Source organism: Dipodomys ordii, unplaced genomic scaffold (assembly GCF_000151885.1).
Source record: "Dipodomys ordii isolate 6190 unplaced genomic scaffold, Dord_2.0 Scaffold33, whole genome shotgun sequence".
Classification (NCBI taxonomy): domain Eukaryota; kingdom Metazoa; phylum Chordata; class Mammalia; order Rodentia; family Heteromyidae; genus Dipodomys; species Dipodomys ordii.
This window is the reverse complement of record NW_012267249.1, coordinates 1,727,914-1,742,252: the sequence shown is the minus strand read 5'-3', so window position 1 is coordinate 1,742,252 and position 14,339 is coordinate 1,727,914. Positions and strand designations below refer to the sequence as shown.

Genomic DNA, 14,339 nt, shown 5'->3' with positions numbered 1-14,339 from the left:
CCCCGTAAGACTCTATCTCCAATTAACCATTCAAAAACTGGAAGTGGAGTTGTGGCTCAAAGTGGTGGAACACTAGCCTTGAGCACAAGTCCTCAGGGACTATGCCCAGGCCCTGAATTCAAGCCCCATGACTGACAGAACCCCCCAAGCCCCAAAACCCAAAAAGCAAAAACGAAAACAGCTGAGCAAAGTGAGCTATGTTTAGTGATATGAAATCTGCTGGCTGAGAATAATATTCAATCCCAGATTCACATCACTCTCATTTCTTTACTCTAAAGCATTAAGGTTTATGGCTCACCTGGACCTGTTGCTTCTGTGCATTCAACATGTTGGGGTCAATTGACAGGGGCCCCAGAACTCCCATCATCAGCTCCTTCTCCATTAGCCAGGGCCGGAGCTGAGATTCTGCAGCCTGGAAGCAGGCCAGATGGTTTGCAGATTCTTCTAGCTGCTTTTGCCGAGCTACTGTCACCTCAGTAGCCCTTTCCCATCGGGAATCTGTAGAGAGGAAATAAGAGGATTCAGTTCTTGACTCTCATCAGCAACTGGCCTGATTGTTAATATATTACAGGAAATGACCCAAGGACCACGATTTAACATTTGTAAAAATTAAAAATAACCTTTAAAAATTTTAACTTAAGTAATAAAAACAGTTTGTCATCTTTTTTGGCATGGTGGTTACATGAAACTACAAATATGAAACAACTATAGACAATCACACACGCAGAGTACATATAAAAGTACTATATATTTTGTGATCTGAAAAATATTTTCATGCTAATGAATATCTAGTTACTTTACACAGAGTTCAATATTATGAACAGGTAATTTATCTAAGCCTATTCTTTTTTTTTTTTTTTGATCATGGGGCTTGAACTCTGGGCCTGGGCACTGTCCCTGAGCTCTTCAGTTCAAGGAGAGCACTCTACCACTTAAGTTACAATGCCACTTCCGGTTTTCTGGTGGTTAATTGGAGATAAGAATCTCATGGACTTTCCTGCCTGGGCTGGCTTTGAACTATGATCCTCAGATCTCAGCCTCCTTAGTAGCTAGGATTACAGGCATGAGCCACTGGCACCTAGCTAAGCCTATTCTTAAATTAGATTATTTCCAATTTTCATCACTATCCTTTTTTTTTTTTCTTAGTCCTAGGGCTCGAACTCAGGGTCTGGATGCTGTCCCTGAGCTTCTTTGTGCTCAAGGCTAGTGGTCTACCACTTGAGCCATAGCACCACTTCTGGTGTTTTTCTGAATAGTTTGGAGGTAAGAATCTCATGTTCTCATGTAGTTACCTGCCCAGGCCAGCTTCGAACCATGATCCTTATTCAGTTTCCTGAGTAGTTAGGATTACGGGTGTGAGCCACCCCAACTTTTTCTTTTTTTGTCAGTCGTGGGGCTTGAACTCTGGGCCTGGGTACTGTCCTTAGCTCTTCAGTTCAATGCGAGCACTCTACCATTTGAGCCACAGTGCCACTTGCAGTTTTCTGGCGGTTAATTGGAGATAAGAGTCTCATGGACTTTCCTGCTGGGGCTGGCTTCAGCCTCCTGAGTAGCTATTATTATAGGTGTGAGCTACCAGTGCCTGGCCTTTCTTTAGTTTTTTTTTCTTCTTCTTTTTTTTTTTTTTGTTGGTCATGGGGCTTGAACTCTGGGCCTGAGTGTTGTCCCTGAGCTCTTCAGCTCAAGGCTAGCGCTCTGCCACTTGAGCCATAGTGCCACTTCCGGCTTTTTCTGCTTACGTGGTGCTGAGGAATTGAACCCAGGGCCTCATGCATGCAAAGCAAAGCACTCTACCACTAAGCCACCTTCCCAGCCCTTCTTTAGTTTTTGATCAAAGTAATTTGTCAGCTTGACTTGAACTAGAAAGCAAAATTGACTAACTCTGAGTGGAATTTCTAAAATGTCTTCTTATTCAGGTTCATTCTCTGATCCTTTAAGAATGGGCATCTTGTTTATAAAAACTAAGTTGGGTGTCAGTAGCTTACACCTGTAATCTTGGCTACTCAGGAGACTGAGATATGAAGATTGAGATTCAAAGTCAGCCAAGGCAGACAAACCTGAGACATTCTTGTCTTCAATTAACCAGCAAAAAGCTGAAAGTAGAGGTGTGGTTCAAATGTTGGAATGACAGCTGTGAGCAAAATAAAAAACAACACCAAAAAAGAACAACAACAACAACAACAAAAAACAACACAAGGGAGAGTGAAAGACCCTGAGTTTAAATCTCAGTATTGGTGGAAAAAAAATTAGCTGATCCCAGTTTCTTGGGAGGCAGAGGCGGGAAGGATTATGAGCTCAGAGCTAGTTATTGCAAAAAGCTATTCTTAAAAATAAAATGAAAACTAAATGTCTAGGGGCATCGTCCAGAATGAGCAAGGCCAAGGGTTCAACCTTCAGATTCTAGGATGTGCAGAGATTTTCTATTTGCTTTGGAGACAAAACAATTTAGGGAAGATGTGACACCCCTGTGACAACTTACTGAGTTCCTCTTGCATTTTCTTCCAGTTTTCTGCTTCTTGTGAGTTGGGATATGTCACCAGTAATTCAGCTAGGGCTTCTTTAACCTTTTGGATTTTTGGAGAATTCTGTTCCAATTCAGTCAGGAAAGCCTAGAAAAAAGAATATCAAGCACATCATGAACTTGTAGATAGGAAAGAAAGCTGTGGATTGGGGGCAGGGGGACCCTGGAAGACTGGGTGAGCCAATTACAGGCTCAAGTCTGGATCTATGAATGACTTTTTAAAAATTTTAAAGTATGTAACCGTAGAGGCTTCAAGTGGTAAGAGTACCTGCAAGACCAAGACCCTAAGTTCCATTCCCAGTGCCATACCAATTTTTTTTAACCTTTTACTTCAGTATTTACTTTGAAATGAAAATCTACATGCATCATGTAAGTTTTAAGTACAACACATCAGTGGAATCACAATTGTCACCTAAAATTCAAAACTGCCAAGATATGATAATAGCGCTGTTTTGGTAGTTCCAGAAGATGATGTCCTATGCTCAACTAAAATAGTTAAAAAAATAAATAAATAAAAAGGAGAAAATTTCTCATAGGATCTATTATTTTCTATCTTCTGACATTTTTAACAGTTCCACATGTCAATCTTAATAATGAATTCATAATAGTAGTGTTTTAGATCCCTCAGAGTTGAAAAGTTTAGTTTCCCAAGAGTTGGGAAAGATGCTTGGCTGTCCTGTAGCATTACAAGGAAAATTAGACACTATTCTCAATGAGCTCATGCTTCTGGGCCGGGCTAATCACTTCCTGCAAACATACCTGGTTTTGTTTCTGAATCTGATTCATTACAATTTCTAATTTTACAGATAGGACAATTCTCTAGAAATCAGATTAAACATTTGGAAGTCAAATATACTGCTCATTTCACTCATTTCAGCCTGGAGCACTGGCCATGTCTCACTCCCTAGGTTGAGGGAGGGACACTGGTACAATAATCCCTTCCCCTTAATATTGGGATGTAACTTGAGTAAACACAGTACCTTGTTAGATTCTGCTTGGGCTTTCACTGTTTCTGTCTTGCTTGGAGACAAAGAGGCATCCATGGCTTTCAGAACTTCCTCTTTTGATTCCAGCCACTGCAACACTGAGCTCGCCTCCTTCTGAATGTCCCCCATTCTGTTGAGGACAGTCTGGAGGTTTTCCTGACGTTCCTGGAGCATTCTCCCAAGTTTCTCATACTTCAGGTTTACATCTGACATGTCACATTGGATCTCCGTCAGATCTAGTATCATAGAAAGAGAAATCAGATTGGGAATAACTCTCCTCTTTGTTCCTAAAATACTTGACAAGAGTTTATACATCTCTTTTACTCCTTGTAGTCAATGAATGATTATCTTTCTCCCAAATTACAGAAAAGTTCTTGTTTATTCTTGGAAATATAGCAATGAAATTCCACTCTATAACCAATATAAACTTAAAAAAAGGTTCTTGTGTAAACACACAGAGCAAAAGAGCTCTCAATCTGCTTTCTTGCTTTGGCATTATACTCAGCTGTAAACTTTAAAATGCCTGATAAACATGAAAACAACAAAAGTGAGGGAAGTAAAAGTAAGAAGTTAACTTTAGCATATTCTTGGATTCAATGGACTTGGAGCTCTTCTTTTCCCTCTTCTCTAAACTACAGAGAAGTCCCACAGCTAGACTGTATTATCTCTCTGCTTAGCCCACAGCCAGCAAATAGACATCATAGTTGCTTGTTCCCTAGGTATTCTTCCTCACACCACTTTTGGCAGCGGTTCCTCCACATATATTGAAACAGATGCAAACATAAACACACCCAACACAGAAGCACTGTTGAAATGGCATTCTCACCTTTGCAGGTATGGTATCCGTTTACACTGCCTATAGAGCTTCCTACAGAGGGCAGTATGGAACCTGAGCAGAAGGACAAGGAGACAAACAGGGCAAGACCAACGTGTTAGGAATACATATATGCACTACATTTCTTTGTTGGTGTTCACTTTAAGCTTAGGCATCAGGAAGTTAAACACAGCACAAGACAACATACTTATGGAAAGAGACAGATCATATTAGCTGCCTTATGTGTAACTTACGGTATATTGGCTCCTTAGCAGTAATGATTATTAATTCTTTCTAGGGAAAAGTAAAATTCCCCCCCTCCTTTCCTCCCCTACCCCTCCCTCTCTCGGTAGTGGGGTTTGAACTCTGAGCCTGGGCACTGTTGCACAGCTCTTCAGCTCAAGGCTAGCATTCTACCACTTGAGCCGCAGCACCACTTCTGGTTTTCTGGTGGTTAATTGGAGATAAGAGTCTCATGGACTTTCCTGCCTGGGCTGGCTTTGAACCATGATCCTCAGATCTCAGTCTCCTGAGTAGCTAGGATTACAGGTATGAGCCACAGGTGCCCAGCTTCTCTCTCTCTCTCTCCTCTCTCTCTTTTCTTCTCCTTTTTTGTAGTGGGGGAAGGGATATGGTATTGGAGTTTGAACTCAGGCCGATAACAAGCATTCTACAACAAGCATTCTACAACTTAAGCTCTGAACAATGTGAAGCAAGTAACACCAATTATTAGAATGAGGATTTATAATAAAGACAAAAAGAATGGAGCACTGATGACTCAGGCCCATAATCTTTGCTAGTCAAAGGTGGCTGAAGTCAGAGCACCAAGATTTAAATCCAGACTGGGAAGAATAATTCCTGAAACTCTTATTTCCAATTAACCAACAAAAAGACAGAAGTAGAATTGTGACTAAAGTGATAGAGCACCAGCCTTGAGCAAACAAGCTAAGGGAGATTTGAGGCTCTGAGTTGAAGATCCAATACTAGCACACAAACACAGAAAACAAAATAATTCTAATATCAATGTCTTTCATTATAATAAAAATGAATAATAAGTGGATGCTGTAATCCTAGCTACTCAGGAGACTAAGATCTAAGAATTGTGGTTCAAGGCCAGTCTGGGCAGGCAAGCCCAATTAACCACCAAAGAAAGCTGAAGGTGAACTGTGGCTCAAGGGATAGAGTGCTAGCCTTGAGCAAAAAAACCCTCAGGGACAGTGCCTAGCCCCTGAATTCAAGCATCAGGACCAGCACAAAACAAACAAAAAAGAATTCAATAAATACAAGTACACAAAAAGCATATTTGTTTAATTAAAAGCCTTTCTTGATTTTTTTAAAAGGTGGAAATTCCTAGTTTTCCCTTTCATGACCTCTTCTGCTTTTTTTTTTTTAAACTTCCCACAAAACAGAAATATTAAGTGTTGATAAATGTGGTTCGTGAACATTCCAATAAATTCTGCTTGGGGGCTTTAGTTCTCTCTCTAAATGATCATAAACATATTCTTAAGTTGGTTCTTTCTATTTCATAGGAGTTTTCAAAGTACAAATTCAGATATGAAATTATAAAGATAAAACAGAAATATGAGAAACAAAAATAGTTGTTAGGATAGTAATTATAAAACCTTGAAATATTAATGTTCTTATGCTTTCAACTAAAAATAGATCAAACAAAAAAATCTTGTTCCATTAAAATGTGGAAAATACTGCAATGTAAAGCCCACATTAGATTAGTAAACAAGAGAAGGTCCTAACCAAGATTGCCCTAACTCAGCATGTGAAACTTCATCCATGGCTGTCTAGCCATAGATGTTTCTTTTCGTTTGTTTATTTAGTCATGGGGCTTGAACTCTGGGCCTGGACACTGTCCCTCAGCCCTTCAGCTCAAGGCTAGCACTCTACCACTTGAGCCACAGTGTCACTTCCGATTTTCTGGTGGTTTATTGGAGAAAAGAGTTTCACGGCCTTTCCCGTGTATTTAGTTGATTCCCAACTATTTAGTTTCTCCCTGAATATCAAGCTTGTAGCATCCAGGAATGATAAAAAAAAAATGCATACTTATCCCTTTGACACATTCAAAAGAGAAAAGCTCAAGATAAAAATTCATTCTTCCATGGTATCTGAAGTTGTACATGGACCCACTAGTTCATTGACCCATCATAAGAAGAAATTCTGTAACATGGAGCAATGTTACAGCAAAGGGGAGAAACACATCAGGCTGAGAAGGAAGATTGTTTTGTTGACCCCTTTTCTTTTCAGGCTCAACTTTGATTTTTGACTTTACTAAAAAGATATCTCCAAAGGCCAAAAAACAAAGAATGACATTTATTTATCACATTTCAAGAGCCTGTACTCACCTGTTTTGACTTGGGAATCTGGTGCTGTTATCTCCATGATGAGACTTTCTAAAGAAGTGCCTTTGCAATTGATTTCTTCCACCAAAGTTCCTTTACTTTTCCAGTCATCTAGAAGACCCTGGTTAAATAACAAGTTGCTAAATGTAACATCTGGGGACCTTCAATTAATCAACAGGGACAACTTTTGTATATGTACTCCCCTAAAGTTTTGACAAGTATTAACAGACTCATGCTCATATTATGTTTATACATTCAGATATTTCAAGCTCATATATTTGGGCATCTCGTGATCCTGGTTTAACCAGTCAAGTTATGGCAGAACAATATCCTGGAATTTTCAGAAGCTTCTTCATATTCATCCCTATTGAATATTTATTCTAAGTGAGGCAACATGCAGAACAACTAGATTCAAAATCGGGTTATGATACTTAAAACTAAGAGCTCAGATGGCCAATTGCATTATAATACAATATAGGTTACTAGAGAAATATGGACAGTCAATGAATTTAGAGAGCATAAGAAGAAACACATCTGGTGGCCACATGGAAAAAGGGGACAGTATGTGTGAAAAGGGGAAATGATAACTAGAAGATAGTGAAAAGCTATATACTAACATGTAGAGAAATACATCTAAAGGCTACACTTTGTATTTATCAAGGGAACTTATGTTAGATTTGAGAAAGAACTGGATATACCATTAAAAACCTTTAGTACTAGTATTTTCTCCATTGTGAAACAATAGCATCTGCTCTGAGATAAAAGAAGTAGCCAAATCATGCTAAGTCTCTAATAATAGAATTTTACTCGTTCCAAACCAGGGACATTATGTTAGCTTTCAGTCCCTATCCCTAGCTTCATAACCAACATGCCTGGTAACTTATTGAATCTAAGCTATAAAGCTGTTAAAGTACAGAAAGACATAGAGACAACGTCCAGCCAGCTCATGTAGACTAACTTCAAATGATTCATAGTCACTGTCTTCCAAATCTCTCATTAATAATTCTTGACTTCTAAGGACCACAATCTCAAAACTGACAAGTGGGATATTGTAAGTTTTTGGGGAAATACAGTAACATTTTTTGGACACCATGTGAATGACTACTGTGAAGCTGTTTAGAACCTTAATACTTAGCAAGTAGAAATACTGGTGGACTTTTATTTTTGTTTTGCTTTGTTTTTGGTGTTAGTGGTGATGGTGAGGTATTATTAAAAAATTACTGAAACATTAAAGGCATTGTGAACTGAGGGATCTGGGAAATCTTTTTCTTAAGAATTTCCACTCTAAATAACCAAGCTCTTCCTTCTCATCTGCTTAAGATTCAGTTTGCTTTTATGAGAAAGTATGGACTAATAATGTGGCTATCTCAACAGCAGTAAAAAAGAGATTTGTCAGAGGCATAAGCAAAGACTGGAATACTATAAATTAAAGATAGTATAAAAGAGATTCTGCAAGAGTGGGGAAAAAGATTGGTTCCTATCTTCAAAGGTATCTTTCAACTTTTTGATTCTAACTTTTTCTTTATTAGATTGAATAGTACTAGTTATTTTCTCCATGGCTTTCTGACCATCTGTACCTAGTCACTTTTTCACATGTATCTGTCTAATCCTCAGGCATACTAAGGAGTGTAAGCTTTTCAAGGAGTGGACTTTGACCAATCATTTTTAGCATGAAAGAAATAATAGTGTTTCGTGCTAGGTGGGATTAGATGGGAATCAAATTAAGAGAATGTAACAAACAACCTGGATTTCTTATACCACTTCCCATTATAACTGGAGATCACTTCATACAACTTCCAAAGTATATTCTAGCAGAATTCATGGAGACACTTTCCTTTACCTACCTTCAAGTGTTCAATCTGCTTTTCAAGCTCTTTAGCACTAATGAAAGTCTCTGTGGGTGGAACATTCCCTTCAGTTTCTTTCAGCCACTTCTGGAAGGTCCTAATCAGCTTCCGGAATTCATCCAACTGCTCCTGGCAAGATGATGCATCTTTTTCTCTGTCAACAAAGATGTTTTGTTATTTGCCAGACAAAGTTTTGTAAAATGAACCAAAACTAGTTTCATTCTGTGGACTCTAGGCATCAGTTTTCTAACAGGGCTTTTCTTTCCTATAATATTTTCCATAGTAAATCTGGCTGAATAACTACATAGAATGTTGCTTTGAAAGCATCAGACTAAGGAATCTGCTGCCCATGTTTGGACATTTCTGTGGAAAGACGTGTTCAATTTCTGTGGAAAGAAGTGGTTAGTGTAAGCTAGAGTTAAAGTGAGAAAGCTAAAAGGAGGCTGCTATTTAGGTACTGTGATACAATGAAAGAATGCAGGTTCTGGTTCTCAAGTCCAGCCCTGTTAAATTTTAAGTATTTGCCTCTTTCAAGGCCCAACTCAAATGCTGAATTGGAGGTCCACTTAAGTTAGCAAAGTAGTCTTAGGTTAGTAAGCCAGACATAAATCAAGGAAATAGTTTTAGCTGAGTGTAGCAGTGCAATCTCAGCTATTTGGGAAGCAGAGACTGGGAGGACTGCAGTTCAAGGCCAGCACAGGCAAAAAGTTAGCAAGACCTCATCTCATAAAAATAGACTTAGTAGGGCTGGGAAGGTGGCTCAGTGGTAGAGCGCTTGCCTTGCATGCATGAGGCCCTGGGTTCGATTCCTCAGCACCACATAAGCAAAAAGAAAAAAGCCGGAAGTGGCGCTGTGGCTCAAGTGGTAGAGTGCTAGCCTTGAGCTGAAGAGCTGAGGGACAGCGCCCAAGCCCAGAGCTCAGGCCCCACAACCAGACCCAAAAAAAGTAAAAAAAAAAAAAAGAAAAAGCCGGAAGTGGCGCTGTGGCTCAAGTGGTAGAGTGCTAGCCTTGAGCTGAAGAGCTGAGGGGCAGTGCCCAGGCCCAGAGTTCAGGCCCCACGACTGGACCCCCAAAAAACACACACAAAAAAACAAAAATAGACTTAGTATAGTAGAGCATGTCTATTATCCCAGGCATGTACCAACCTCAATCTTCCTACCTAGGCCTCTTTCTATATAGGCTAGGCTTGGGCAATTATGTGAGACTCTATCCAAACAACAGTTAAAGCAAAAAAGGGCTAGAAAACACAAACCCCAGTACCACCACTGAAAAAAAGAGATCAAGTTTTGGAAATGACCATATCTATCAAGCAATCAGAGGTCAACCCAGAGTCTGCCTCAAACAGGTACAAGATACCGAGCATCAGAGAAACCTTTGTCTAACCAATTGTGCTAAGTGTTGACAACTATTTTTTTTTAGTCATTGAGGCATATGTCTGCTAAATCAAGATTGCTTTTATGTCTAAATCAAGGCAAGAAGTCCTGCTCACATTCTTAAAACCTTATGTGACTCCTCATGGGGAATTGTGGATTTTTAATAGTAGTAAGCTAAAATCAGTCAGCCTCTGTCATGTATTTCTTTATTTGGCCCCCAAAGAAGAATCTCGACACTCCTCCAAAACAGCAACTCAGTGTGGTCCAAACAAACATGAAGACTATAAATATAATCCTCAACCAGTTCTGGGAAGTCAACTCCAATCTCTCTATACTTTAAGTTCTGCCATAATCCTACTTATTGCCCTAAGTTTGTTTTATTTGTCCAGGTGATCTGGGCTTCCAGTTATATAGCGAAGAAGGTTGTCTCAAAATGAGAAGGAACTCCTAATTGGCAAGACAAAATCCCCAGAGTATCAAGTGGTTCAATAGTTTTGCCTCAAAGAGGCACTTCTGATCCTCCTGTGGCTCCACAAAAGCACTAGGGATGTTATTTTTTCTGGTAATGGAGCAAGAAAAAACAGGTCTCTAACATGAACCAATCCAAGAGAAAACTCACCTTTCTTGAACTGTCTTCTGTAGCAATGTGAAGTCCTTTCTGAGGTTCTGTACCCTGTCCTGGTGTTGGGACAGGTCCAGTGCAAGGCCACAAGAGTTCAGTGCAGTGACTAGGTCCTCAAGGGCATTTAGGCTCTCCTGTTGGTCTTCCATTTCCAAAGTGAGCTCCTGTACAGCAAAGGAAACATATTAAAACGCTGAAGTTTATGAATATACTCAGAAAGATGAGAGCTATCTATACCTCCAGGGAAAATTCTCCTTATTTTGCAGGAAGAAGGAGAACTAAAAAAAAATACTTTGTTAGATCAAAATAATAAAAATGTGTATTTTCTCTAATATAATGGATAGTGGCTAGGAATCACAAAGAAATTTTGTCTCCTTTACAAAAATATTTGAAGCTTTGGAAGAAGGCAACATAACAGAATGGCAAGAATTGAAAAGTTTCAGAGGATCAAAAAGATAATCAATTCAGTCGTGGCTCTGCTCCTCATTAGCTTGTAATCTTTTTTTTTTGGGTCCGGTCGTGGGGCTGAACTCTGGGCCTGGGCACTGTCCCTCAGCTCTTTAGCTCAAGGCTAGCGCTCTACCACTTGAGCCACAGCGCCACTTCCCTTTTTTCTTTTTGCTTATGTGGTGCTGAGGAATTGAACCCAGGGCCTCAGGCATGCAAGGCAAGCGCTCTACCACTGAGCCACCTTCCCAGCCCTAGCTTGTAACCTTAAGCCACTAAATTTCTCAAAGCTTCCAGTCTCATCTGTAAAATGAGGCAAAACTACTATCCCTACCATTATTTAAACATTGTAGTTACAGATATTAACCAATGCAATTACACTTTCTGCCAACATCTTTAAATCCCCAAAGGAAAAAAAAAAAGGAAATCTCATTAAATTCTTACCTTCTCCTGTGAGCTAAAGTATATTACTTGGTAGCATGTTATACAACACATTGAATGTTTATTCCTGAGTATCTAATGAAGCTGAGATAAACTAAAAGGAGCAAAAACTGAGGGACTAGGCTGGGAAGGTGGCTCCATGGTAGAGTGCTTGCCTTGCATGCAAGAGGCCCTGGGTTCAATTCCTCAGCACCACATAAGCAGAAAAAGCTGGAAGTGGGGCTGTGGCTCAAGTGGTAGAGCACTAGCCTTGAGCTGAAGAGCTGAGGGGCAGTACCTGGCCCCAGAGTTCAGGCCTCATGACTGGCAAAAACAAAAACAAACAAACAAAAAAAACTGAGGGACTAATTTGTAGAAGATTGTTATCTTTTGACCAAATTCCAGGAAACTTACACATGTTATAAAGAATAATGAATACAGAAGCTCATAGTGAAACTCTTTTGTATTCTTATAGAGATAAAGTAATTGGCAGTTGGTGAATCAAGGTGAAGTGTATGCAGTTATTTACTGGATTCTTGCTTTTTCTCTACAAAGTTTGAAATTATTCAAAGCAAAACTGAAAAATTTAGGAAACAGACTCTAAGATCCCACTTGAAAACTGAGAAAAGTTGGATAAACCTGAAATAATAATAGGGAGATGTTAAGGTACCGCAGGGGGCAATGTGTGCTGGTATAGTCATTATGAAGTTTAAACTGGCTGTTATATAGTCAAATTTAGTGTGATGTAGCAATCCTACTCCTGGCTATGTGTCTGTGATAGCTTTTAACACTTTTCATTGAGTGTTTTAGATCCACACCTTCTAGGTACAGTAAGATGACATTTCCCAACTACTCTGAAAATTGGATATGGGCAAATGTAACTTTGACTAATGAAATGTAAATGGCTATGCTATGTTCTCTTTCCCTTGTAACAGAAATCATGAAAGCTTCTGTCATGTTGAAGACTCAACCTGCATCCCTGAATGGCTACTGAGCCAAGTATGTCTGCTAAACTGGAGTGAACATGTAGTATGAGAAAAAAGTAAATCAAAAGATGGTTGTTGATCATTCTCTAAGATGATGCAGGCAAAACTTCTAATTAAGTGACAGATAGGGGGCTGGGAAGGTGGCTCAGTGGTAGAGCGCTTGCCTTGCATGCACAAGGCCCTGGGTTTGATTCCTCAGCACCACATAAGCAAAAAGAAAAAAGCCGGAAGTGGCACTGTGGCTCAAGTGGTAGAGTGCTAGCCTTGAACTGAAGAGCTGAAGGATAGTGCCTAGGCCCAGAGTTCAGGTCCCACAACCGGACCCCCCTCCCCCCCAAAAAAAAAGTGACAGATAGTGTTCACTAAGTAAATGCTGGTTTGCTCCTTGCTGTTCTTATCTCTTTATTCTGTCAACATTGCAAGTATAGTCTCACCTGGATCTGCTGAGAGAAATGTGCAATGTCTTGATCTGGCTGATTTCCAGAAGCCAGCATTCGACTTTTGTTTTCCATGAACTGCTGTAATTTATCAGAAAGCTGCTCAAACATCTCTGCCTGGGGCAGGAGCTTCTTTAGGGTGCTTTCTTTTTCCTGTTGCTGTAACCAAAGCTGCTCAAAGCTCTGGCTCACTTCTGCCAGTTTGCCCTGTAGTACTGCTGCTGTGGTACTGTCTGCTTTCTCCATGAACTGGGTCACCATCTCATGGGTGGCTTCCAAACTGCTTTTCTGCCGAGCGATGTCCTGCTTCAGTTTCTGTTGTCAAGAACAAATCTGTCATCTTTGGTTCACTTATTTCATGAAAACTAAGCCACCTATTAAAAACCTTCTAGTAACTATGTTCATCTCAAGGTTTAGGGGATGGAAGACTGCAATAGCTCTACAGAATGCTACATATCTTATCCCTTTAGGTTTCTCTTATTCTACAAAATCACTTTGCTATTACCACTTTTCCTTAGTCTCAACAGTTTGAAAATTGGAGATGCATATCTTTTGTGTGTGTGTATGTGTCTGGTGTTGGGAATGAAACTAAGATCTTATGATAATGATTAGATATTATTGCTAAACTTTATTACAAGAATCATGAACATGAATTCAAGTCCAGTTACCTTTTCTTAGTTACATAATTACGGTAAATAATTGCTAAACTTTATTACAAGAATCATGAACATGAATTCAAGTCCAGTTACCTTTTCTAAGTTATATAATTATGGTAAATGGCAAATACAACCTCTTTGGTAACTCTTGGTCTTACCATATTATTGGCAAGGGCTTCTTGAATGACTCCTGATGAGAGTGATGCCACCTGTTCTCCCTGGAGGTTTTGTTCAACTTCCTTGATGGACTGCAACAAGCTCTCTAGACTTTCCTGGACACTCTGAGACTGGGCAATTGCCTTCTGCAGAAGTGCAGAGCGCTCTGCCAAACTACAGGAAAGGCTTTGGAAGCAACTGAGTATGGAATCTGGAAGATCAAGGCCATGAAAACAAAAAGTAGGTACTATTTTGGTATTATGTTTTAAAATTTAATGTCTTTAAATTGAATATATTAATTTAAATTCCTGGCAATAAGAAAAATAAAAGGAATATGCTTGAACTGCATTAGTATCAGAGCAAATACAATAAGCATTATTTACCAAGATTAGGTGAGATACTAAGGGCTAAAGATATCTAAGATATAAGATTGTGTAAGATGCTGAGGACTAAAGATAACTAAGATAAAGTCTTGCTGGGTGCTGATGGCTCATGCCTATAATTCTAACTACTCAGGAAAATAAGATATAAGAATTGCAGTTTGAAGCCAGCCAGCCAGGCAGGATAGACAGACAGATGAGATTCATATCTCCAATTATCCAGCAAAGAGCCAAAAGTTGAAGTGTGGGTCAAATGGTAGAGCACCAGCTATGAACAAAAAAAAACCAGAAAGAAAGAAAGAAAGAAAGAAAGAAAGAAAGAAAGAAAGAAAGAAAGAAAG

At 39.4% G+C, this 14,339-nt stretch overlaps 1 protein-coding gene across 5 annotated transcripts in view; it reads right to left on the bottom strand.

The window, feature by feature from the left end:
* The window catches only part of Macf1 (microtubule-actin crosslinking factor 1), a 167,687-nt gene that overhangs the window by 108,773 nt on the left and 44,575 nt on the right, over positions 1-14,339 (bottom strand). For 4 of the 5 annotated variants that reach the window (XM_013016840.1, XM_013016845.1, XM_013016842.1 and 1 more), the window contains exons 25-33: positions 13,621-13,829; positions 12,804-13,121; positions 10,514-10,680; positions 8,517-8,673; positions 6,676-6,793; positions 4,334-4,396; positions 3,502-3,743; positions 2,480-2,609; positions 299-498 (exon numbers count right to left, since the gene is read on the bottom strand). In XM_013016840.1, the coding sequence (XP_012872294.1) occupies positions 299-498; positions 2,480-2,609; positions 3,502-3,743; positions 4,334-4,396; positions 6,676-6,793; positions 8,517-8,673; positions 10,514-10,680; positions 12,804-13,121; positions 13,621-13,829 (1,604 nt within the window). The remainder of the gene's footprint in view (positions 1-298; positions 499-2,479; positions 2,610-3,501; positions 3,744-4,333; positions 4,397-6,675; positions 6,794-8,516; positions 8,674-10,513; positions 10,681-12,803; positions 13,122-13,620; positions 13,830-14,339) is intronic. The other variant, XM_013016843.1, reaches the window with a different exon arrangement.